Here is a 26675-nt window from a genome sequence, read left to right on the forward strand (position 1 = left end):
TCAGTACTTCAACATTCATTTCTAAAACCTAAGAAAGTAATCTCAGTGATTGGTTAGTTTATTTTCAGAATTAGTTCAAAAATAATGGAAAACTACTACCTGGTTGGGATCGCTTTGATAACCCCGGTTATTGGTTAGAGATGTCGGGTGACACACCCCAGAATCATTCACAATGATCCAGATGCATTTAATTTTCATCTTCTTGTCTTTCTGAATTGTATTCTCAAAAATTAAACTTGCTCATTATCGCTGCTACTATATTATCTCAATCTCTTTTGAAATCTCGCAGACCAAATATCATCAAAATTAATGATGTATTGGTTAGTGGCTTTACTACAGTGTATTTATGTTTTAAACTCATGTTACAAAACAATTTTTTCCATAAATTCATCATATATAGAATTTGGAATATTACCAATTTACAGGGAAAAAAATACAACTTTACTTCATCGGACATAAGTACACCCATGGAACGACCAATTTCACGATATTTAGCTGCATTACCTATAGTACCCAGATGTATAAACAGAAATCTTGTCGGTACTGGTACTTCAGTGAGATCACCAAGTAAAACAGCCTCTTTTAAACGAATGAATACAGTGATTTGTGTTGTTAAAAATGTTGTTTCACCAACAAGTATATTGGAAGTCTCTGATCCAGGTGCAATTTTTTTCAAGAAATGTAAATCATACTGAAAGAAAATATAAAACATCACAGTGATTATGATGATGATTAGGATGATAGTTGGTAACTAAAAGAGGTTATTATAAGACCGAGAAATATACGTTGTAAGTTTTTTTCTTTAGGGAGATTCGAACTCAAGGGGATATAAATCGAAGAGTTGAATGACAATGAATACTTTGACTCTCGATATATATATAATTTTGGTTGTTAGCGTTCAGGACGAGTCTTTGAGGATACATCATATCGAATTTCATTTACCGAGGTGAGGAATTTCCCTCTGATCTTTCATGGCATTCTGATTTTCTACTAATATGGGAGAAAGTAAGCTTTCTGACTTGTTACTTAGAGAAGCTACATGTTTCGGCTTCATTCGACATCTATTTTTATTTAAAAACTTTTTTCATATTACCTGTTACCCTTTACTGATCCCCATAATTCTTTCCAGGGATGTTGAGAAGAAATTCATTACTGTATCTCGGAGACTATTAAAAGAATTTATCAAGGTATGTGGTGAATCTTTAGATGTGATTATTAATATGGTATAGGATAGATGTTTGAAATTTTGCACACTATTAGTAATTGTTATTCTATCAGATACGAACCATCTACCTCATATTTACATCTTTCACCTTGTGTGTCTTCTGGTAGAACAAGACACTAGTATATTAGAAGCTGTGCACCTAGGCAAAAGTATATGTATGCTAATATATTATTATTAGTGTCTAAGCTGCTTCTACTCATCAATGCTTTCTTTACTCAGTAAATCCACCGCCTTGGACAATTTTGACGAACTGATTGTCTCCACCACTGTTTCTTCAATAGACTGAGGACTTCTTCACAGTGAATCAAAATGATGGTCATTTCGATTCTTCTGTACCTAGTCGAACTGATTAGGCCCATTCAGATGCAGACGCAGATAAAGCAGAGTTAGTGCATGATCAGAATCTAAGTAGGCACTTCTAACAGAATGACGACTGTTCACAGATCTCCTCTCCATAAATAACCAATGACAATAAGATCTATATGTGTCGATTATTTGATTAACATCGAGAACAATCAAGTCAAACATCTTTCTTAAAACATATAAAATTAGTGTTCCACTATGAAAACATGATTTGTTCATCTTAAATTTTTAACAAAACGATTACTGATATCAAATTATCAGTAGAATATATGTAAGTCGAACGATTACAAGGAATAGTGAATCAATTACAGTGATTTAAGTTTTTGAACATATCAGTAAATTATAAATATCCCAATGAGTACAAAAATCAAGTTCTTTTTTTAATTTTCTGATGTTTCATGACCCAATGTAATCCACTTCTTCAATAAATTGATACTGATTAAAGTACTATCTTCAAAACTCTTAATCTGTTTTACAAACATACACAGTTAGAATAAGGGGTTTTATATAGATTATAAAATTTTTTTAATAATTCAAATCATGAATTGATCTTGGCTAGATCATTATTGAAAATCAACAGCATTAAACAATTATTTTTAATGGTGGTTTAGTTCAGATCAATTTGTGATTTTCAACTATAAAGTCTTGACGATCACTACAAAATCCCTTTACATAAAATAATTCTATGCTGACTAGTGACTAGGTTCAAGATACAACTCATGGAATTTTAGTGAGAAGCCATAAGCATCAGAGTTAAACCATGTTGAGTGTGAGATAATTGTCTTTTTTTAGTCATTGATATTACAAACGAAAGAAACAAGAACTGAGTTAAATGGTTATAAATTTATCATGTTAATTTTGCCAATACAATTTTAGAACACTTTTCACGGTGGCAGTGATAATACCCAGTCGTTTAAACTGGACTAGACAGAACAGCGTATGGAACTTACAAATCCATTGAGTAAAAGTCCAGGTGTTTAAACCACACAAATCATCTTTTTATGCTGAGAAACACCCGTTGAGTTTAGAAAATAAAGCGAAATACGCTAGAACGATTTGTCATTACTGTGTGATAAAGGATGAAATAAAACTCAATGGGCTGGCGGTTTATAAAGTAAATGGATTGTGGTAAGCAGTGAAATGTAGGATGTGTGTTTCGTTCTATTCGGGACTCATCATTTGCATATACATACAATGTAGTGTTAATATTTAAATGGATACATCCTGACGGCTAGTTACAAATAGTACAAAATAAACTTTCTCCTGAATCCATTGCTAATCACAATTCATTTATTCGATAAAACTTGTGACAAGATAGCTATTTTAAGATAGTTTGCTTTTTGATGGAGTTTTGTTCTCTGAGCTGGATGGTTTGGTCGTGAAGCTTTCATCGTTCTAATGAAAGCTTCACGACCAAACCATCCAGCTCAGAGAACAAAACTCCATCAAAATCACCCACCTGAGCTACAAATCTTCTCCACCATCTCAAGATAGTTTGCACAGGCAGCAGTAAACGGATTTCAACCAGTACGTTGTATATCTAGCCTCTTCATCACCTAATTTAGTTCTGATCAGCCAAATGGTGACATTAACCACCATTCATTTACACACACATACATAGCAGCATATATATTTATATGTATACATGTACAGCTATAGCTCGAAATTGAGTGCAGAAACCTATGCACTTAATCAAAACTATAAATCAAATCAACTTGTTATGTAAATTTTTAACGACGATAGGTAAATTAGAGAGAAAAGAAATACTTATGATTATTAATAAGAGAGAGAGAAAAAAAAGGCTAACAACCGCACCCAAAAAGTACTATTGACGCACTTGGAAAAATGTAAGGAGAAAAATAAGTAGTGGGCAAACAATAAAGACAATAATAAATAACTTGAATGTACTAGGATTGTCTGTCAAGTGAGTACGTATACACATACATACACACACACACACTATATATATATGTATATATATATATATATATATTGAGACGAATTAAGTTTAGTGTTATTACTATTATGACAAGGTTACCAAAAGAAAACGATTTGGGCAACTAGCTATCATGTTGAAGCAAGATATGTTTATGTATGTGTGTATGTATGTATGTATAGATAGATAGATAGATAGATAGATAGATGGATAGACAGAATATTGAAAATGTTCACATCCTAGTAAATCAATACAAGTAATGGTCCTAGTCACAGTAGTAGTATTAGTAGTGGTACTACTAGTATTAGTAATAAATGTTCTTTGGTCTATCTTGCAAGAAGTTAATTAACGAGAAAAAGAAACAGTGAGAGAGATAATTGTAAAATATCCTACGGAATTAATAATCATAATATACTTTGTAGAGGATAGTAGAAAGAAATTGGAACAGTATGAAGTTGCATGGTACACACAGACGACAATAGTTGAAAACTGTAAGAATTTAAATTTATTATTTATTATTATTACTACTGCTCAGTCATAAACGACGTAAAACCCGGTACATATCTTTGATCAGTACAGTCCGCCAGACGATATCAGCACAAAGAGATGAAGTCATCCAAAAAATCCCAGATTAGTAGTAACGGTATTAATGTTAATAATAGGAAGGATTAGACATGAACAGAAAGAAGAATAAATTTGTGGAGTAAAGTGTGTATGATAATTTTAAACTCAAGATCTAAAAGGAAGACGAAGAGTGAATGGATCTGCACTACTGTGACCGATTCTGAACCGTGTCAACTAACATTTTCATTTATTAGTCACGAAAATCATGAGGATTTCAATCCGGCAGTCTACAGCTGCCAATAAGGTTCAACGCAAAAATCAATAACTTTATGAACTGATACTTCGCATAACTTTGAATCTCCTCCTAGCGTTCTTTCAACTTACACCCATATCAGGAAATACTGCGGGCTGAGATACGCAGTAAGTGGTTGAACATGTGTAATATATGTCATAACCATTTCAGCCTAAGAAAATTCATAACCTCATCAATCGATTTACAATCTTTACGTAGTATCCTAGGTCTACGACAGTATTTTCCACTCAGTGATCCTAACCTAATCAACTAGCTAATTATAATTTTCTAAGATGATATCAGTGCTTATGATGGAAATTCATCTCCTCAAGCTATACAGATATTTCTACTAGAACACCTTGAATAAGTCCAAATGAATTAGATCTTCACTACAACTGACAATAATCTATTGCATACCCAATTTATCAATCAATTAACCGTAAAGTTTTATGGTATCGAAAGTAATTAGATATTATATATTAAACAGATAATATATGGTTATTAATAGTATGGGGATTTTGGAGCTGTCTTGAGCTTTATTGAAATCATGAATTAATTTAAATTAGACAACCATTGAGAACCTTGAAGCACGGAATACTCCGCTTCATAATAATCTGTGAATATATGAATTAAAATTTAAAAACAAAAAATAAACCCAACAGGGTGTATAATCTACCTACACAAAGATAATAACCAATTGTATTATTTTACAAATTTCATTAGCTGAAATAATTGCAAGTTATAAGTGATTGATTAAATGTACAATAGTTAATAAGATCGATTGGTAGGTTCCATTTACATGATCTAAATGGGTTTAATATTACATTATTAATGACAATCAACATTATTCTGTCTTCCAGTGTGGATTCATTTAATATATGAAGTAAAGGTATAAATGCCATTATAGATCATATTTCATAGCTATGAAGTAATACAGAGTAGATTACTGAGTAGTATACTCTCGTCTTCTTTGGTAAACGGGCAATTCTCCTTTACTACAAGTAGCAAAAGTTTTTAACATTAACACATCAAAGCTGATGAAACTTCCAGGATAAATGAAGTGGTTAATGAGCTCAACAGCTTCATTTTCTATCAGTAGTTTAAAGGTTGTTGTAGATCAGTCGTGGAACGAGATTTTGCATTTAGAAAGAGAGAAAAGTATCCCAAACATTCTTGTATTGTTGCTCAAGACGATCAGAAGATTTTTCATTTTATCAGTCTTCATCTGAGCATTCGAATTCGATAAGCGAAGCTCTTGTGAGGAGGAAGGGCATGAAATTACAGCGAATAATTCAAATATTTATCAGTCTCAAATGTAGAATGTACAATATATCACTGAGGTTGGTTTATAATACCAACTGACAACAGCTAAGGAAATATGAGGAACGAAACAGAACTAGAAAGGTAATTTATTACAGCTGGGATGAACCAAGGACCTATTAATCCCAATCTCAGAAATCACTTTTGTTTACTTCAACAATAGCAATGACAATAATAAATATATTCAATAATAACTGATTTCAAGATGGATTCCCGCAATTCAGTGGAAAGTAATGACGTGTGAACTTTAACCAAGTTAAAATTGTGACAAAAATATCAGCGATAAACTGAATGATTATTACTATACAAAGTACGCACTTACCCTAGTTATAAATATGCAAACAGTAGTATTCATTCAACTCAGTTATCTAAATGTATCATGTTGTTGCCAACAGATTTAAAAGTCATAAAATTGACTTCTAGCAATGTAATAGATTGCCATAAAGATAAGTAGAATTTCAAGCAAGACCAAATTAGCTGTTTAGTGTGCCCTTAAGCGTTACAAAATGTTTTTCATTCTGATAGTCTATGAAAATCGAACATTAAATTAAACAAATAAATTTTTCTCATGATCTAAAGTAAGTACTGATCCTAGCTAGACCACCATTGAAAATCTGGAAATACTGGACGCCCGTATCATCTGAGTGTAATACACTTCAGAAGTGCGCATCCACGACCTCACCACCGAGAATCAAAAGCAGGACCTCCATTCTCCTGTGCAAACGCTCAACTTTCTGGACTACTGAACCGGCATACAATGATTTACATGTCTAACTTAAATCAACCCACAATATTGAGCAAGCATCTTCTAGTGTCTGCAATGGATAACTCCCTCACACCCGACATGTTTTGACTTCACCGGTCACGGGTTCTCTTTAGAACTACAAGAGTAGAATTTTTAAGTTAGTCTTTAGTAAAGACAAGATTAATATCAGAAAATAAAATATTCATAAAATAGCAATCTATTCATAAAAATTTAACAAGTCATTTAAATAACTTACTTTCCCTTGTAAACTACCAGACATTACTTCAGATGGTCCAGACGGTTGTGCTTGTGCATGAGCTGTAATGTGTGCAGCTGTAGCCGGATCCAATGAATCCATTCCAGTTAATGTGGGCATTTTAGCTAGCGATGTATAAGGTGCTTCTCCAGCTAAATAAAAAAATTATGTTTTAGGTAAAACAGTGACTTCTTACCGTTCAAATAAAATAATTTGGAAAAAGTGGAATATAATTAAGTAGAATCCTGAGAAAACAAACCAATGAATTTCAGTGACTCTATAAATAAGTTGGAATCGATGGTCATGTTTGTCTAATCATTTAAATCTGTTGATTGAGTTCTATGGATCAAGTTGCAATATGGCCACCACGTTGAAATGTGTTTTGGAACATTCATCGGAAAACCTTAATTGACTAAATTTTCGTGCTAGTTGAACATGTCAGGAAAGGATAGCTGCAATCTTGTGAGACCTAAGAGATTCTAACACATTGCTTCACACTCTGAGACACTACTATTGAAACACTATTTGGATTGCAAATGATATCTTGTAGGACAGATATTTACATTAATTGGTCACTGAGTCGTGGCCACTATTATATTAGTCTAGTTCTTCAGTGTTGATCGGATTTTATTGATAAGTTCTATTTATCAAACCCTAGAGTATTGTTAGCTGTCTCCAACCATCTAGAATGATCCACGTTGGGAACAGATTATCTAGAAGGGAATATAGTTAAACTCTAGATCACTGAACCGGCATCCAGTGGTTAACATGTCTAACTTCAACCAACCCAAAATCTTGCGCAACCGTTCATCCTTTGTCTGAGATGGATGAATGTCTCACATCCGACACGGACTGAACTTCATTGATCACGACTTATCACTGCAACTCCAGGAGTTACACGTGACTGCGAGGTCGTGGATGGTTACTACCGAGCAGTGCCTCACTAGGAAGAAAAGGCCGTCCAGTGCTTCCAGGTTTTCAATGGTGGTTCACTTCATATCAGTCCGTGATTTCGACGGTGAAAATACTATAATCTCCACAAATCCTCTATATTAATAACAATTATAAATTGTCACTGAATGAAATCTTTCAACTAATTTAGTGTGAAAAAGTAATGAAAAACCTCAAAATATATGTCCATCGGTTCAACTTGTCACAGTATAAAACCAACACGGAGAGATGAAAATATCAAGATAAATGACATAGCAGTAGAGACAGTAAAAGTATTCGTGATAATAGGGAGGCTTAATTATAGACAATATGATTCAAAAGGAATGAATTTATGCAGTAAAATTTGTAAATACTTTAGGGTAAAGAGTGAGTAGATTTGCGCTATTGTGATCGATTCCAAGTCATGTACCCCAATATCTTCAAACGTTAGTTACGATAATCGAGTGTACCCTAAATAATCTTAACTTGATTCTACACAGCTCAATACAATAATGATATCATAGACTGATACTATAAATTATCACCCATGATAAATATCGTTTTACATCAATATTCAAGGCACAATATGCTGTACATAGAAATTGATTAAATCCCCTCAAATTAACAGACTGTAATAGTGTTTGGATAGTGGCTAGCAGTGGAATCCAGGACGCATGTTTCTTCCTATTTGGGACTCGTCAGATGGATGTACCTGAATCTCAGAGAGTTGACGTTCGCTCTGGGACCCGAACCCATTACCATTCGCTTCAAACGCCATCGCATTATCCACTCAGCTACTGAGTCCTGATAGCCACTTGCTTGTGCAATGGGGTGAATTTGAATTCACTGGATTCCACTGCTAACCACTATCCATCATTGCTTACAAATAGCTTGTGAATTAAGGTAATATCGAGGTATACGTACAGTATGCACATATGCCAATAACAGACTGATCAATTGCAGTCTTAAACCTCAATGGGAAGATACAAGCCAAACAATACCAAGTGAATTGTAATAGTGTTTTGTTAAACAGACAATTATCTCCCTTTTGAAAATAACCTCAAATCATAAAAACATAAGCTTTTATAATGTACAAAATGTAGTACAATCTAATCTATTTTTATTTTCATTTTTCACGAAAATTTATCCGAACAAAATTAAAATAGACGAATAAAAATGGAATTGAACATTGAAGTATTTCATCTTCCTCTTTTCTATATTTTCCCTTTCCTATGTATATACGTTTATCTATCTATCTATTTATCTACCAATCAATCAAGTTATCCAGTTCATCAAACACCCATAACAATAACAACAAAACAAAAGAGACAAGAACATCAAGGATAAGCAAATATTCATGCTGTGCACTTTAACGAAGTACAAATAGAAATTGATTTTGACAATAGAATACTAAAGCAATTATTTTTGCATTATCGATTTCACGTCAAATATATGATAAAAAACAATGAAGAATTAGTAGTCGATTAGTAAAAAAATGATGATGATGTGGGGATTTAAGAGAAATGTTAGATCCGAATCATCAAGGATTTGGATTTTTTTCCCTTAAAAAAACCTACCTTCATTACAGAAGTGGATGCCTGGAGAGGAACATAGCTGAATGTTTTGGTAGTGTTGAGAAAATGGGGAGAGTTATTTCTCCTCTTTGAGACACTCGCATGCGGTTGGACGTTTATATCCTCTTTCAAGGAAATTCCACAGACTGTCTTCATTAAGTGTGGGTGTTTCCTCAAAAGCGAGATTATGGTAAGTAAATACCGGATGATTCAACCTGGCTGGTAGATACAGTGGACCTCAACCTGGGAGTTGAAAAACCTCGATTCCAAAACACTATTTCACATGACGTATGAATCTATTGTAGTCACTGCTTACCACAGAGTTGTATTTCTCTACTTTATATCACTGTTTTGTGAACCGGGAGGGGGCCCTAGCAAAACCACCTGCCATAGTTTTGATGTCCAGATGATATCCCACCACTTAAACAAGTATTGATTTTTTCAACAAATTGAATTAGTGATAGGACTCATTAGTTTGTACAATACTAGTCACCAATTATATAATTATTCCATGAAGTCTGTCTATCTATTTATCTTTTTTCGTATTCTACTACTGTTGGATTGATTTTCTTTGAATTAAAAATCTGAATCTTCAAATGCAACCACTTTCAATGATTCCCTTATAAGATAAAATTCCATTTCGCCTATTAAGTTAACCAATGAACCAATCAATTGACTAATCAATTATTAATTGGTAATATCTGTTGATTATGATTCTGTGTGTATGTGTTAATGGAGTTGATTACTACTAAAGTATAATAACTGATTGGCTTCATTTTTTGTTCAATAAAAGAATTCATTTTTTTTCGCAATGGGACAGACACTAATACCATTATGTTAGATGAGTGATTGTATCTTCCACATGTTAAGTTAAAATGATTATTCAGTAAATTAGTGGATCCGTAATAATAATAATAATAATAATTAAATCAATGAATTTTTCGACTACTCAATTGCAACTTTTGAGCTCGTTGCCAATCGGCCTGTTCCAAACAGTCAGTGAAGCTTAAACAATAAGAGAGAAACTGATGTTGTTAAAAGCTAAGTAAATAAACTTGGATTACTAAGAAAATAAAAGCCACTGAACATAAGACATGTGTTTCGGCTTAGTTTGGGACTTTAGGATTTGTTATCCACCGACGGGATTGCAAGATGGTTGCTCAATATCGAAAACTTATTGAAACTAGAAAGATAAACCAATGGATAGTGATGCAATGCTATAAAAGCTAAGTACTCGTCAAAAAACCTGAAGCCTCTGGATTCCGTCCCTTGTATGGTCGTAAGTTTGTATCAGAGATAAGTCCTATACTATAATGAAGAATTCGTACAATTCCTCCTGGTTTTCAATCCCTACAAACCCCTTATGTTGATTTAAACCTAAGACTATGTAACAGAATTCAAATACATTAGAAAGTTATTAAATATGTTACAAACCACAAGTAGTGAATAATGAAATTTAGTTAGATACAAACTAAACCTATTTTCTATAGTATTTTATTTTGATTAACAACTATAGAATTCAGAATTACATCAATATCTATTTTTTTTAATTATTTAGTCGAAAACAATACGATACAAATGTGTATCAGTTCAAATTGACATTGTTTCCTAATAATACACAAAAAAGGAAGTGTTTAAACAATAACATTGTTCAATGTTATCAAAATCAAATATTTTGATTATATAGATTTTGACAAAAAAAGAGGAATGAAATGAAATTATTCAGTAGGAATACAAAATGAAGGTTTAAAAGATAGTAAATACTGAACATGTCTACGGCGTTGCAATCAATATCAAGATATGTAATCACATGGTGCATTTGACCAATGACTTGTACTATCACGTGAACTTTAACTACAAAGGTTACATTCCGCATTATGTTTTAACTAAATGATATTTAATTTCAGGGACTGGTGGCAAATTTGGATTTGGCTGTTCATCATTTCCTGTAAGTGTAGTCTTGAAGTGACCAATATTGTATATGAGTGTAATAGTAGTTTGGTGCGTATGGGCATAACTTATGCTTTATCCATCCCAGTCGACGAACGATTACAGCTTTATTGATCGATATACTATCTTAGCGTTTGTGTCGGCCACCTGGATTGATTTATATTGTTTATTGGTATGCTCACATCTAGAAGCACATGAACCTCTTTTATTCAGAAAATGTCATAAGTGTATGAAATTGAACAAAGAAACACTATTATTATGACGTGGAAACTGACTGACACAAAATGTTGGCATAACTGATGATGAACAACGCATTATTTGACAAAACAAATAATAACAATTTGTATAGTGATGTGAAGGCGGTTCAATTTCATTGAGATCACGAACCGATCTAAGTTAGGAAAATATTGAAGACCTCTGCAAGCAATGTGCGACCGTTTTGCTCTGGTACATGCGACTCCTCAGTAGTGTGCATCCACGACCCCACAATCAGGAATCTAACAATTTCCACAGCCCCATACTGTAAAATGTCATGTGCTCACTGATAAATAACTTCGATAGGAAATTTTCGTGGTTCTAGTAGGAAACCGTGATCAGTGGAGCTAAACTGTGTCAGAGGTGGGGAAATTACCCATCAAATGCAACGGAAGATCACCGCACAATATCATGAGTTGATTAAAGTTAGACTTGTACACCACTGGATGCCGGCTCAGTTGTCTAGAAGTTTTGCGTTCGCATGCGACAGCGATGATCCTGTCCTCGATTCCTAGCGTCGGGCTTGTGAATGGGCACTGCTGAGGTCTTATTCTGGGACGGAACGGTTATTCAATGCTTCCACGTTTTTAATGGTTATCTAACGTGGATCGGTTCTTGGTTTCAATCAAATAGTTTGACAAATAAACAATTCATCCTGGAACGAATTTTTAGATTCCAACGGAATAATTTCATGAGAGGTTAGAATCAATGGCTTGAATACAATTAATAATAATAATAATAATAATAATAATAATAATAATAATAATAATAATAATAATAATAATAATAATAATAATAATAATAATAATAATAATAATAATAATAATAATAATAATAATAATAATAATAATAATAATAATAATAATAATAATAATAATAATAATAATAATAATAATAATAATAATAATAATAATAATAATAATAATAATAATAATAATAATAATAATAATAATAATAATAATAATAATAATAATAATAATAATAATAATAATAATAATAATAATAATAATAATAATAATAATAATAATAATAATAATAATAATAATAATAATAATAATAATAATAATAATAATAATAATAATAATAATAATAATAATAATAATAATAATAATAATAATAATAATAATAATAATAATAATAATAATAATAATAATAATAATAATAATAATAATAATAATAATAATAATAATAATAATAATAATAATAATAATAATAATAATAATAATAATAATAATAATAATAATAATAATAATAATAATAATAATAATAATAATAATAATAATAATAATAATAATAATAATAATAATAATAATAATAATAATAATAATAATAATAATAATAATAATAATAATAATAATAATAATAATAATAATAATAGTAATAATAATAATAATAATAATAATGGGGTATTAAAATTGCTAATTACATGTAAAGAGTAGTCAACATTTTTTACACTGAATAAACATAAACTATAAATGTATGTTCCATGAACACAGATTTTCTGCCGTTTTTTGATCTACCAATGGATCTGGTCCACAGTTTACATCATGAACTGACTTTAGTTAAACAACCATTTGGACTCAAGAAACACATGACAGCTGATTCGTCCTAGTATAGGACTCTTCGGCATTGTGTACACCCACTATCACATGGGATATCGGAACGAGGACTTTCGAGTCACTCTAAGTAAGTGACTAATCTCTGACTACTGAGTTGGCATCCAATAGTTAAAAGTTCTGACTTCAGTTTACCAAAATTGAAAAGCGAACGAGTTATTCGGTTGAATTTTTGTCCATTAGTTAGAATATCAAATACACTTGAAAAATTTAATCCTTATCCGTTAAAACACATGGATTAAAGTATTAAGCAACAAATCAATAAATTTCTATGGAAAACAATAATTTTGTGATATTACCTTTTTCAACATCTTTTGCTGAGTGTCGTTTGCCAATATCTGCTAATGATCGAATCAATGGGAGATTTGTTGCACTACGACCAATAAGTTTCGGTCGAAGTCGTTCATGTAAATGAACATGACGACGTAATAACACATCGAATAACAGATCTCTTTGATCTAACGGTAAACGGTCTTCGGATATTAATAAATTTAAAACTAAATCTATCAAAGATAAACAAAGGACAGTAGTTAAGAGAAATATACCCAAAATAACAACTAATAAGTATATAACATAGAGTTTACATGATTAATTTATTTAGCAAGGAAAAAAATATACTCAAAGTATAAGACAATACAAATCGGCGTAAAAGGAACTTTGAGACATAGAAGCATTGTGTATAGGTAAACAATATTGTAACAAAAATTCAAACATATGACTCGTTTAAAAATCAAGTCTTCGAGTCAATCAATTACAAATTCACATAATACATAACATGTAATTATATTGTAAATGACAAATTAGTTGCATGTATACATATATATAGCCATTTTACGAGTTTCATAAAAGTTTTGTTGTTGTTGTTGTTGTTGTAGATTGAGTCATCAAAAACCTTATAAATTTGCTTGACAACATCTTTTTTCTACGATCGATAAGATGAAAAAATCCTGTGTATCTGTGTACGTAACAACATTACATTTTCAAAATGTTACTTCCTATTCTATGATTATCTAATTATAATCTATTAATCAATCAATTAATTCAACTATTATTTGACTATAATAAGTTTGGGAATATTTTCTTTACTGGAAATACACCAAGAATTGGAATTAAAAAACCTATAAGTGTTTTTCTTTTCTTGACGTAGATTAAACAATGTTAGAACAAAACTTAATTTATGTGATATCCTAACCAATTCTAATAATGCTTAATGGTTTATATAAAGTAGAAAACGTGATTTATTTAATGAAATGTAACGACTACGTAATAATAAATTGCGTAGTCATAACACATCATATAGGTGATTGTCCTACGCATCACAAGACCCGATAATTTTATATACATATATCTTTGAAGTCAGGCAGTCAAATACACGTACAACCCTTAAAATATAATATATAATTGACCAGTCTTTTTTGAAGCTTTCCATTCATTCTTCTCCTTATACACGTTGAACAACATTTGTATTATTATCACTCACACTATTCACATAACTTAGTATAATGATTTTTAGTAATATGTTGTTATTGACCGTTTATATTTTCGTACAGAACCAAGCTTTTGTAATTAAGTTAACATGTGTTAGATAGTTGGAGGCAGACAGAAAGAAATTCTAAGTTTCGTGCTAGTCGGTACATAACAGTTTGGCAAATATGCAGTCTTGATGTATTTGATGTTCCCTGTGGGACCCAAAGACGCATCACCCAGCTTCATAGTCTGAGACTTCACAACTGAGCTACTATTCAGGTTGGAGCTGACCCTTTATAGAATTGAGTTATTTACAGTTGACTGAGCATTGAGTGGTGACTAATATTATGCTTTTCTAGTCCTCTAGTTCTGACTAGATCTTGCCGATCAGGTTACATTATGAATGGCATAGGTTTGAACTCCACATCAAGCATTAGTTATCTCAGAATTAAAGGCAAACCTTGATAAATAGTACTAACTAACATAAAACCCAAGTCAATACACGGTTTCCCACTAACTACTTTCGCAACTGCTTAACATTAAAACATAGTGTACACAATATCGATACACTTAGACTAGCGATCATATTGCAATGTACATCTTAATAATAAATTCGTTGGAAGTACATCTCTTTACTAAATTCTGTATTTGTTTTCTTTATTTTATAATAGAAATGACAAAATTATCGAAAAGCCAACGATTTGTTTTTAAAACCCTTCTTAGCAAAAAGTATTCACTAATGAACACTTAATCCATCACAAGACTATTGATGCATACTCAAGACTAATGTGATTAATTTCCCAGATACACAAGATTTCGCATATATATGGCTCATCACTATGAGAAATGAAGTAATAGTGATATTTATTAATTCATGGATTGATCATTTTAAACTGAAAATGACTAATCATCTAGTTGTACAGTTTGTTTGAATCTTTTCGTTATTGATGCTAAAGACTACAATTGACCAATCTCTTATTTTTGGCTTGTGTATACCCTGAGAGGATCCCCTCGATATTATCATCAAGTCACAAGTATTTTTGGGCACATTTAGTTAGTGGCCGACAATGGAATCCTGGATATAATGTAAGAAGCTAGTTTCACATCTCGGACAAAACCAATCAAATAGTGTTGTGTACTTTGATGACAAAATTAATTCTAAAATTACTACATTTCAAAGATACACTTTTGACTTTGATCAAGAAAAATTATTTATTCAACCCGATTAACCGGTCAAAAATATAGAATATGAAGACTATATGTATTAAACGGTTATTCAAAATCAATTCCAAACAAACTAGTCTATTGATAGTATTGAAATCCAGGATGTATTTTACACATCCTATCAAAAAATTGTCAGTTGAAAATCTATATTTGTCATATTTTTGTGTTGATCTTAACAAACTCTTACAAACATGGGTAGTGGCTAACAGTGGAATCCAGGACGCGTGTTTCGTCTTATTTGGGACTCGTCAGTTGGATGTACCTGCATCTCAGAGCTGATGTTTACTCTGGGACTCGAACCCAGTACCATTTACTTCAAACTCTTACAAAGTGAAATAATAGCTGAGAAAACCAATTGTTAACTCGTCTTTTCGGTATTAGATACATTTTAACATTTAAAGCCACATTGTTTAATGAGATAAATTGAAACATTATTGTTCTGTAAATCCACTTGGTATTATTTGCTTAAATCTCCCCATTGATGTTTAAAACTACAATTCATCAGCCTCTTATTGGTATATGTGCATATTGTGCGTATTGCCTCGATATTGCCGTAGTGATTATTTAGATGGTGGTTGGAGGTAGTCAACAGTAGACCCTGGACTCGGGTTTCGTGCTACTTGGGACTCGTCAGCAAGGTGTACCTGTAATCTTGAGGGAACTGGTACTCCCTGGCAGATTCGATCTCGTGTCACCCAGCTTCACAGTCAGAGACGTTACCACTGAGCTATCCGAGCCGTGACTAACCTCCTGTAGGACTGAGATGTAATCACAATTGGTTGATCACTGGGTTGTGGTCAATGTCATGCTTGTCTAGTCCTTATTAGTGCAGATCGAATGCTATCGATCATGTTGCAATGTGGCCACCAGTCTAGGTGACTACCCCCAACTACCATCTAATTCTCAATATATAGTGCCCGCAGTGTCGAGTCAACTAGACTGGTGGCCACATTGCAACATGATCGATAGCATTCGATCTGCACTAATAAGGACTAGACAAGCATGACATTGATCACAACCCAGTGACCAATCAGTTGTGATTCGTAGTGATTATCAACTCTGTAATGCAGGTACACTCAAATGAGGAGTCACAAATAGGACGAAATGCGTGTCCTGGATTCCACTACTAGACATTATCCATCTTTGTTATTGTTGTATTATTCATATTTTTTTGAAATAATAAAGACTGAAATTTAGTTAATTTGGAATAAATTAACTTACTATAAAATGTCCTAATCATAAGACTGATTGATTTGTTTACAATTAATAAATATAGCTATTAGATCAGTGACTTGTATTTCGATCAATGATTCCTGTTTTTATTATTATTATTATTATTATTATTATTATTACTATGACTGAAATAAAAATGACCTTCTACATAAAAACATGTCAATACATTTTACAGCACATGTACTACACTTTCCAAGCTGTTATTATCAAGTATTCATATGGATATAAAGATGATGTTCTTTTTAAATTAGTCCATTAAAGTTTTACTGATTTTGATTCAAGCCAAATTGATAAGTAGGAATAACATGAGATGAATATAGATGAAAATCAACTGTATATTATACAGATACTCTAATTATTGAATTATAATTAATCACTTATTATTTTCTGTATGAGGGATTTGTGGAGATTGTAGTATTTTTCACAGTCGAATTCACAAGTTGATCTAAACTAGACCACTATTGAAAACTTAAGACAAAAGAGCCGTTCAGTGCTTCCATGTTTATAATAATGTCTAACTTAGATCGATTCATGAATCCAACGGTGAAAATTAATATTATTTTGTCTTGCATAAAAAGTTGACTACTAGTATAAGTAGTCAGTCAGTCAGCAAAAACGTAGAACTTCATACGTACGTATAACAGTTCGAGTTACCACACCACATTAGAACACAGATACAATTGTCGATTCAAATTCCATAGTGGTAGAAGTGGTAAAATTAAAAGCAGTAATCGGAAAGATCAGGGTTTGAAAATATTATTCAAGAAGTATAATCCAGTGAAATAAATTTGGAAAGAGAAAAAAGAAAGGGACATGAAGAATTCAGAAGATTAACATTTGGGAGAACACAAAGAGTTGATGCACCTGCACCATTGCAAGCGATTTTCAACCATGTCATTCAGTCTCTAACCATCGGTTGCTATCATCTCACGGATCCCAACCAAGTAGTCTACACCTACCATCATGACTCAGTCCACTTGTCAGTGACTTCATGGTACTGTGACATGTTCTGATCTGACCGCCTTTAGCTTTTTTCCAACCTACTCCTACACCAGAAAACATCGCTCTTCAGGGCAGTCCGTGGTTGGGCATACGTAACACGTGTCCCAGCCATCTCAACTGATAAAGTTTCGCTACTTCATCAATTGATTTGCCAACCTTACACAAGTTGGCAAGAGTTAGTCGAGCCTTCTGTGTCCGTACTGAGATTTCTTCACACATCAGACCACAAGGGCTGATGAGACTTCCAAGATAAGTGAAGCGGTCGGCACGCTCAACTACTTCACTCCCTATTATTAGTTCAGGTGTCGATGCAACCCAATCCTGAAGCAACATTTTGCATTTCCAGGAAGAAAATTGCATCCTGAACATGCTTGCAGTGTTGCTTAGAGTGGTCAGAAGGCTCTGCATTTTGTCAGCATAAACAGTTAATTGGTTAATCAATCATAAACAATGTTGGGTCCAGAATAAATTAACCTCAGTTGTAATACAATAACAGGATAAATCACTTGTGATAAAAATCTAACAAGTTAATGAAATAGCCTTAAATTATCAATGATACTGAATAGCTAAAGAAAAGTTGGTTTAAAATGAGTACATAGAAAATAAGAGCACTGTAAGGCTGTTTTGTCCTAGTATAGGATTCCTCAGCAGTGCGCCTTCACGATCCCGCACGCGCGTCTTAAACTCAGAACCTGAGGTCTCATGTGCGCAGTTGTGGAGGTGCATTGCCGGGGAGTCTCATGCTAGAACGCAACATCCTTCCAGATTTTCAGTGGTAGTCCAACATTGTACGACTCATGATCTCAATAAAAGATTATCAATTGATTGGTCATTCTTCATCCAGTATCCTACTCTTAATATCAGTAGTGTAAAGAAAAAGTGCTTATCAAAACGTGGATCAAAAAAGACGCAGAACAAAATATATGAGTAGTTATGGTCCATTTTGAAGAGTCTATAAAGTCAGCCAAATTCATGATGAGGATTTTGAAAAACTACTTCTCGGTTTAGTTTATTTTAGGGAAGATATTGCATGTTCTAATTGAAATAATATTAAAATTAATAAGACAAGCACCCAAAACTATTTGACTTGTAAAATAATTTGATATAGTCCCGTCACGTTATGTAGTCGGCTGAGTCTGATACTGATTTGTACACTTCCTGTCTGCTGACCTAAACTAGCTGCTTGAATTGGTAAGGTCGAGTGTAATTAGGAAGCTTTTATTAGGTAACACGATTAGCAAATACATACATAAACTAATTCCTAAATATATATCGTTTTTTACCGGAAATTCTAAAGCCGCACTTTCAACCAATAGACTATGTCTTTCTCCTTAGAAAGTGAAACCAAGATTGTAGATATGAACTCCCGTGGAGTACCGTACTAAAATGAATCGGCTGTTTAATTTTACAGGTTTCCAATGATGGTCTAGCTAGGATCAGTTCGTGATTTAAACTATGAAGATGTAATTAAATTGACTGATACGACAAAATACTCTTATTATTTTGTACACATGTTACAGGATAGACCATAATTAGCTAAAGACTTTCTATTCAAGTACATTGAAAAACACCTATATAAAGAGAACTAGGCATTCGTTTTGAAGTAAAAATATAGGTTAAAAGTAAACTTAAATATATCAATGAGATTACCTGCAATTTGTTCCATGCTATAACTTTCCAGATTCAACATAATTACTCCACTTGCCAGACAACTGCGTAGTTCAAATACAGAGAATAAAGGTAGTGTAGCTACATGTGGCTTAGACCAACGTTCTCCATTTTCTTCCACATCCTCTTCAAATTTAATCCATCTTTAACGAATAAAAAAAGTATGAATATGTAAATAGAAAGCTTGGTTCATACAAACCAATTCAAAATAGAGACATGACGTAACCGGAAAATAAAGCTACATTTTATGTTTCGAATGTGAAAATTCAATCTTATGATATTTTGTTTCCTTACCGATTGATATGAGTTTGCAAAAACTGATAGCAATATATAAATGATAGTTACCCTATCATTCTTTAAGACTGATTAGTAAAATTTAAGTATCAAGATTAAAACCTTGAATCATCATGATCATATTCTTTATGGCATTGATAAACAAAAATTCAGGTTCTCATCACAAGTGGTTAGGAATTTATAAACTTATTTGATCACTTGATTATTAATTAAATACCATATTCTTATTGCAATCTTTCTTTTATACATTACCACCTTTGAATTAACTACTTTTATGAATCCGGTGTCCATCTTGTTGTGTTAATGAGGTATGGCAACTTGAACCGATGCATATATGTGCCTGGTTCTACGTTGTAGCTGTCTGACTTATCTCAAAATGATTCTTTAAAAATGAGAGTGGATACGAATTTTCTCAAAAAACAGACTTAAAAATGCTCATGTTTACACTTTTACAATATTTGGATAATAGGAGTAAGGACATTGTTACAAAATAATAATTAAAATTACTTATGCCTAATATTGGGGGGATCATTTGTGGAAACCATATTTCGATAAAACTCCATTAATTCAGAGTTCAAAATTAACGAAAAGTTCTAAAAAACATTGATCCGTCATAATGTAAACTTTTTCAGAAAAACATAAAGGGCAACATAATCAATATTGGGATCTGTTTTGTAGTGAGTACAAGTTGTATAAATAACGTTTAGACTCATATTTTTATGATAAGGTGTTGTGAGGATTATCAAAGTTAAATTGTTATGTCACAAACTGACAGAAATCTGAATACCACTGAAAACCAGAAAGTACTGGATGATTGATTCGCTCTAATATAAGAAGATCCCATGGTGTCCATTCACAATCCGAGCAGTGATCAAACTCATGAACCCCAGACTTTGATGACAGCGTTTAACTCTCGGACTACTAAGTTGGTTTTACATTGATTTGCATTCCTAACTTCCGTCAATTCGTGACATTGTGTGACCATCTTCTTTTGTCATTTGTGATATTTATCTAACACTAGATATGATTTAACTTTATGGTCATGACTTCTCACTAGAACCACCAGAATTACCTCTCAACGTAATTCATTAGTAAGTACGTGATGATTGTTATTACAGGGTGTTATGGAGATAGTTAAATTTAGATTTTGATATTACAGATCAATTCTAGTTAAACAATCGTTAAGAACCAGGAAGCACTAGTTCGTTTTCTATGTGAGTGCTTACGAAATATAATTCTGTAAATATGGATAAAATAGGTAATAATAATAATAATAATAATAATAATAATAATAATAATAATAATAATAATAATAATAATAGACTGACCTTGCGGCTTCTCGCCATTCGGTTTCACCTGATCCTGATGGGTCATTCCATAGTTCATCTAATTCACAGAATAACTGATGTGTTTGCTCATCATCACCATCGCATTCACCAAGTAAAAACATTACATGTTCACTTGGATTTGTAGCTGTAAATAGGGAGGAAAGAGAAAGCAAAAACAATTGGCTGTTACTCACAGTGATATGAATGAACGTTTAAGTATTAGGATAGTATTTCATGCAAATTACATAGCCACTATAAACATATGCTTCTGACTGATAATATTGTGTGAATTTTCTTTGTAACGTATACAATGAAATATCGGATTATTGGGTTGATATTAAATTTCTGAAGGAATATAAGTAGGAATATTAAACTTTGCTTAAAGTGATTGGTTCGTAGATACTTCAACCTCAAGAACGATTATAGCTTTCTTAAATGTTCAGTGCCACGGTCAAACAAGTTATCTTTGAAGTAGACTAATTACCATTTAGCATCTGAATTATAATATAAAATCCATACGTGTTTAACATCTATTTGATGTTCAAAAACTACCATACAGGAGATTACCCTTAGATGTACTCTGAGAAGCCGACATACCAATAAATTACATAGGTCATTTACCAAACCAGATAGTGAAAATGGAATTTGTAAACCACCTTTGTCAGTGTCTAACTATGGAGTATAAATAGCGACAGCCAAATCACAAACGAACTCTGTACAGTCGAATTCATAATATCTTGAGAGTTGATAATAAATAACTTGATCAAATTTTGTTGAATACATTGTATATCATCACCAGTTTTAGCTGTTATTTAGTATAAGGAATTGCATCTCCTCTTACTGGATTGATTGTTGATGATCTTTCAGTAAAAGTGTATAGAGCTTTTTGCTCTGGACTTTCCTGTGCTCACGAATCTATGTTTTGTTTATTTGTGCTAATATCTAACGTGAATCTAGAACTTTCATACGAAATAAATACTCTTTCAAGATTCATCACAAAAACATAGAGCGATATCGCATATGTAATTAAACACAGAAAAGCCATGCGAGATAAATTGGTGTAGGATCATAACGCAATTATGAACAAAATGTGAAATGCAACCATCTACTAAACACTGATAGTTGACTAAAAGTAATCAAACTTTAAATATATACAACCGGAAAAATCGTTTAGCTAAGAAATGGCAGGAATTGATAAACCATGAATGCAAGTTTTAATACATTAGACTACAACTTTATTTTGAAACCATTAAATATGCTAAGTACAACTTAGCTAGTTTTTATCAATAAATGGGTAAAATACAGAACCTTTTTGTTTGAAATTGAGAAACCATTTACACAATCACCATTCAGTCATAAAAAGGCACATATATTTGTTTAGATACATCATTCTTGAACATGAACTAATTAAAAATAATCAAAACTTACGGAATGCTTTTGAACTTTCCTCCCTTGTGCTGTTTGTACCGATGCGTTTACGTCGTCGACGGTGACGATGAGCTGAAGGTCCTGATGCAATTCCTTGGGGGAACTGTGACGTACTGAGCGTAGCTATGTCATTGTTTACGGATAATCCAGCTATCATAGACAGCTTAGACCGATGATCTGAAGACAAAGAAAATTGGATCAAAAGCAGGTCTTTAATTTTTAGAAACCTATTAGAGAATACACGACAAGATAATTGGGGGAAGATAATCCAAAAATCGTTTCAATGATTTATAGTAGTAAAGTTTTCTGTTACTGAACTTATCTGTCAAATTTTAATAGTTGAACATTTTCGGTTTGTTTGTGCAACAAAATTGTTTTAAAATATTCGTAGTATTCCCTAGATTACTAACTTCCTTCGGGAGTCTTCTGGATCTAGTTTCCTAGTAGTGTACTATACAAATAAACATTATATATATATATGTATATATATATATATTGTGTGTAATTGGCTCTTCCTAATCTCATAATACGTCGTGTACGTGTATTGCAGTTCGACAAAAACATTATTTGTAAATAAGAAGTTCACACAACGCAAAAGCCCTGGTCGTAGACCATAGTATCTACGTATAAAACGTTTTTCAAAAACTAAAACCTCTATTTACTTTGATATACGCCAACATTTAGACTACGAAAACAGAAAGACATCTAAAAGTAACAAGACTTGGAAAGTTCGCTATGCTCTGAACTAAGTGGTAATTAGACAATCATAAAAAGGCAAAACTTTGCTAAATGGATTCAGAGAATCAGTACAAATTAATAGGTGAAAAATTTGAGAGTTATTGTCCAAACTGGTTTTAACAGTGTAGATAGTGACCGTTTACATCAGTATAAAAGGAATAGCAGTAATAAATGAGTTACTATCTTGTGTTGTAAAGGTTTCTTCACTTCACCTCCTTACCGCTTTTTTCATATATATAATTATTGAACATTCTGGCAATTCACTTATTTAGTAATTTACCAGCCGTCAGTTACCTTACCCATTTGATACGTTTAATGAGTGAGATATATCTTCAAACTCTGACTTTAGTGATGCGCTCAACCGAACTAATTGGATTTCCGTGACATAAGTACTAAATTAACAGGAGGAAAATCGTGAGCTTACGCGTTATTTAAGCTAGTTTTATTCGACAAATATTATTTACTCCATTTTTTGGTCTAAAATGTTAGGATAGCCTACTGATTCTGCCAGTTATATGGACATATTTGCACCGTTTAAAGTTGTTACAGTATACTAGCACAAAAAGAAAATTATAAAAACAAATCAAGAGAAGCAGTGGTAATAGCACTACCAGTGGTAGTAAAAAACACTGGGGAAAAACAATATGGTTTACGAAGAATGATTTCACAGAGTAAAAAGCAGAAGATAGTCTTAAAACTCAGCATCTCATGGGGAGGAAGGGAGAATGTATATGTGAAATTACTAAGTTACTTAGTTAACAGATTTTAACTTCATACACTGGTTTGATCACTGCAAAATATGCATGACGATCTGTCAGATCCTTGCTCTAATTTAGTGTATTGCATCTGAGTGATATGGTATTTATTCAAGACTATATATATTGGATAGTTTTTGAGAACGCCGATGAAATTGTGCAACATCTAAAGTTCATTAAACCAGTGTTTTGTTATTTTTTTAAATATAAGGTCTATCTTTGATGTAGCTAGGTAGATAGTCCCAATAAAACATCAGACTATTATAAGCCACCAAACAAAATGGCTGGAAGCATTAATTGCGTTATGCCACATTTAAAGCCTTAAGATATTATTAACTGAGTATTTTTCAGTGAGACTACGATCACAGTAAGTACTGAGAACGGGGGAACAACATTACAAAATGGTGCTCTTAATCACATATATGATTTTGCAAGGAACATATTGAAAAGCAAAGTTTCGATGTTTCGTAACAGAACGTTAACGTCGTTGGGGTCAAAATGTCGATCTTCAGAAGGGTTTAATGGGGTAGTTCGAACTAAAACAATAATTAAATCGGATGGCGATATCAGACAAGATTGTGACATCTTCGGTTAGATTACATTATGAATAGCTTTTTGCAAGGATTGAATTGTTATGATCACATCCAGTGGTAAAATACAGAAAACAAACTCTAACTATTATTAAGGAACGGCAAAATAGATTAAGTGTACTAGTTAAGATGTTGTCAACTAATTAGTTCCTACTTAAGTAGGAATATCTATCAGAAAACAATAAAATCACAAAAGCAAGGTGCTCCACTCTAACTCCATATAATATACGAAACATAACAGGAGATAATTTTAACATAATCATACCTTCGATTTCATCTTGAGAAGGTTCGCCGATATTACACTTTACTTTCGAGTCAAGGATTGGCTCATCACTCAAGTTTCCAGGCTCAGACATGAGACTTTGCGAATGAATTATGCCAACATGCGATCACTTTGAACGTTTATAAACTGAAAGAACCATAGACTCCTCACCGATAAAAACGCGCACTAACTGCTTAAACTGAACCAATCACTATCAGGATGACCTCCGATCTGAATAGCTATTTGTTGTTCGAAGGTCCTTGAAAAAGTTAAAAAAACAACGTGATATCATAAAACAAAATACGTGTACTTGAAAATTTTTGATCTGTATGTAGCTTGAAGATCCTGATACTATTTGCGAATTATACATCCTCCATTTCTCTCAACGATACGACACAAAAACAGAAACATCTACTGATACTTTTCCAATGTTGATATCTGTGCATTTATCATAAGTTGATTTCATATGCACCAACATCAAATAGACCATAACTGCTCTGAAAACGTTCTATGATGGTGTGCCTGACGGGATTCCTGAGCTGTCCATGAAACGTAATGGCAGAGAATTTCCATGGACTATGTAGCCTATCCATCTCTATGAAAAGCATCGCTTATAGCCCCTAGATTTAAAGACGGGATCACGTGGCGATAATGCTAACTATTAGAGAATTAACTAAACTATTGCGTTATCAAGACTCATTGGAAAACAATTCATAAACAGTTATTAATAATTTTACTTTCGGCTTGTCTGATTGATCCATCTCAGCATGAGTTTATGACTAAACGTAAATGCTCCACATCGAACTTGAAATGTTTTGGTGAAATTACCCAAAGAATAAACGTCAGTCAATCAGCGATAAATCTGTACTTTTATTTGATGAGGCTTTCTACAGCACCTCCCGAAAACTTCCAAAAATTTCTTCATTTGACGTATGGAATCCCCAATTTATCACGGCTCAAATCCTTTTTAGCAGAACGTTCGCTTTGGACCTTGCAACTCTGAACCTATGGATGCAACCGGTGTGGTTATACAAGGAAGCGTGACTGACCGGCCACTCTTTCTTTCTTTGGTCTGTGACGTGTACTCACTCTTTCAACACAACAAACCTTTACTTTTTGCCGATGACCTAAAAGTAGTTTATTCATTCTCAACTCTTGCCGAAGAAAGGTGCATTTCAGTGGTAATCCAAAAAGACATAAACAAGTTATAATAATGGACTGTGTCGTGAGATCCGTCACCGAATGTTGTTTACGTCGGCCGCAGACTTATCCTAAATCTTGCTATACAAAAACACACCCTGAAACCTCTCAACTCTGTTTGTGACTTGAGTTTGAAGTACAGCATCAATTTGAACTTCTCCGATTGCATCTCAAATATCCAAAGCAAGAAAGCTCGTTGAATTTATAATGATAAATTACGATAACAGTGAATCCAGATACTACACAAAAAACATATTACCCATTATTGATTATGTGATTGTTTGCAGTAACTGTAGACATAATAACTCGATGATAATTGAATCTTTTGAGAGAATATTCACCAAAGCTGTTCCGGGGTATTCCGACAACTAGGATTACAACCAAAGATGTCTGAAACTCAATTTAGGACCTCTATGGATTAGGCGCATTAAATTAACCTTTATCTTTATTTACCGAATTA

The 26675-nt window shown here is 32.7% G+C and overlaps 1 protein-coding gene across 2 annotated transcripts in view; it reads right to left on the reverse strand.

Moving 5' to 3' along the window:
* The window catches only part of SLC4A8_1 (Electroneutral sodium bicarbonate exchanger 1), a 128263-nt gene extending 102860 nt beyond the window's left edge, over positions 1-25403 (reverse strand). The window contains exons 1-7 of one of the 2 annotated variants that reach the window (XM_051217877.1): positions 25019-25403; positions 22671-22847; positions 21243-21387; positions 19603-19763; positions 13326-13529; positions 6702-6853; positions 446-691 (exon numbers count right to left, since the gene is read on the reverse strand). In XM_051217877.1, coding sequence (XP_051064307.1) covers positions 446-691; positions 6702-6853; positions 13326-13529; positions 19603-19763; positions 21243-21387; positions 22671-22847; positions 25019-25109 — 1176 coding nt within the window. In that variant the 5' untranslated portion in view covers positions 25110-25403. Of the gene's footprint in view, positions 1-99; positions 2968-6701; positions 6854-13325; positions 13530-19602; positions 19764-21242; positions 21388-22670; positions 22848-25018 lie in introns of those variants that run through there. The other variant, XM_051217878.1, reaches the window with a different exon arrangement.
* Positions 25404-26675: the final 1272 nt, after the last annotated feature.

The sequence above is a fragment of the Schistosoma haematobium genome, chromosome 7, assembly GCF_000699445.3.
Source record: "Schistosoma haematobium chromosome 7, whole genome shotgun sequence".
NCBI lineage: Eukaryota > Metazoa > Platyhelminthes > Trematoda > Strigeidida > Schistosomatidae > Schistosoma > Schistosoma haematobium.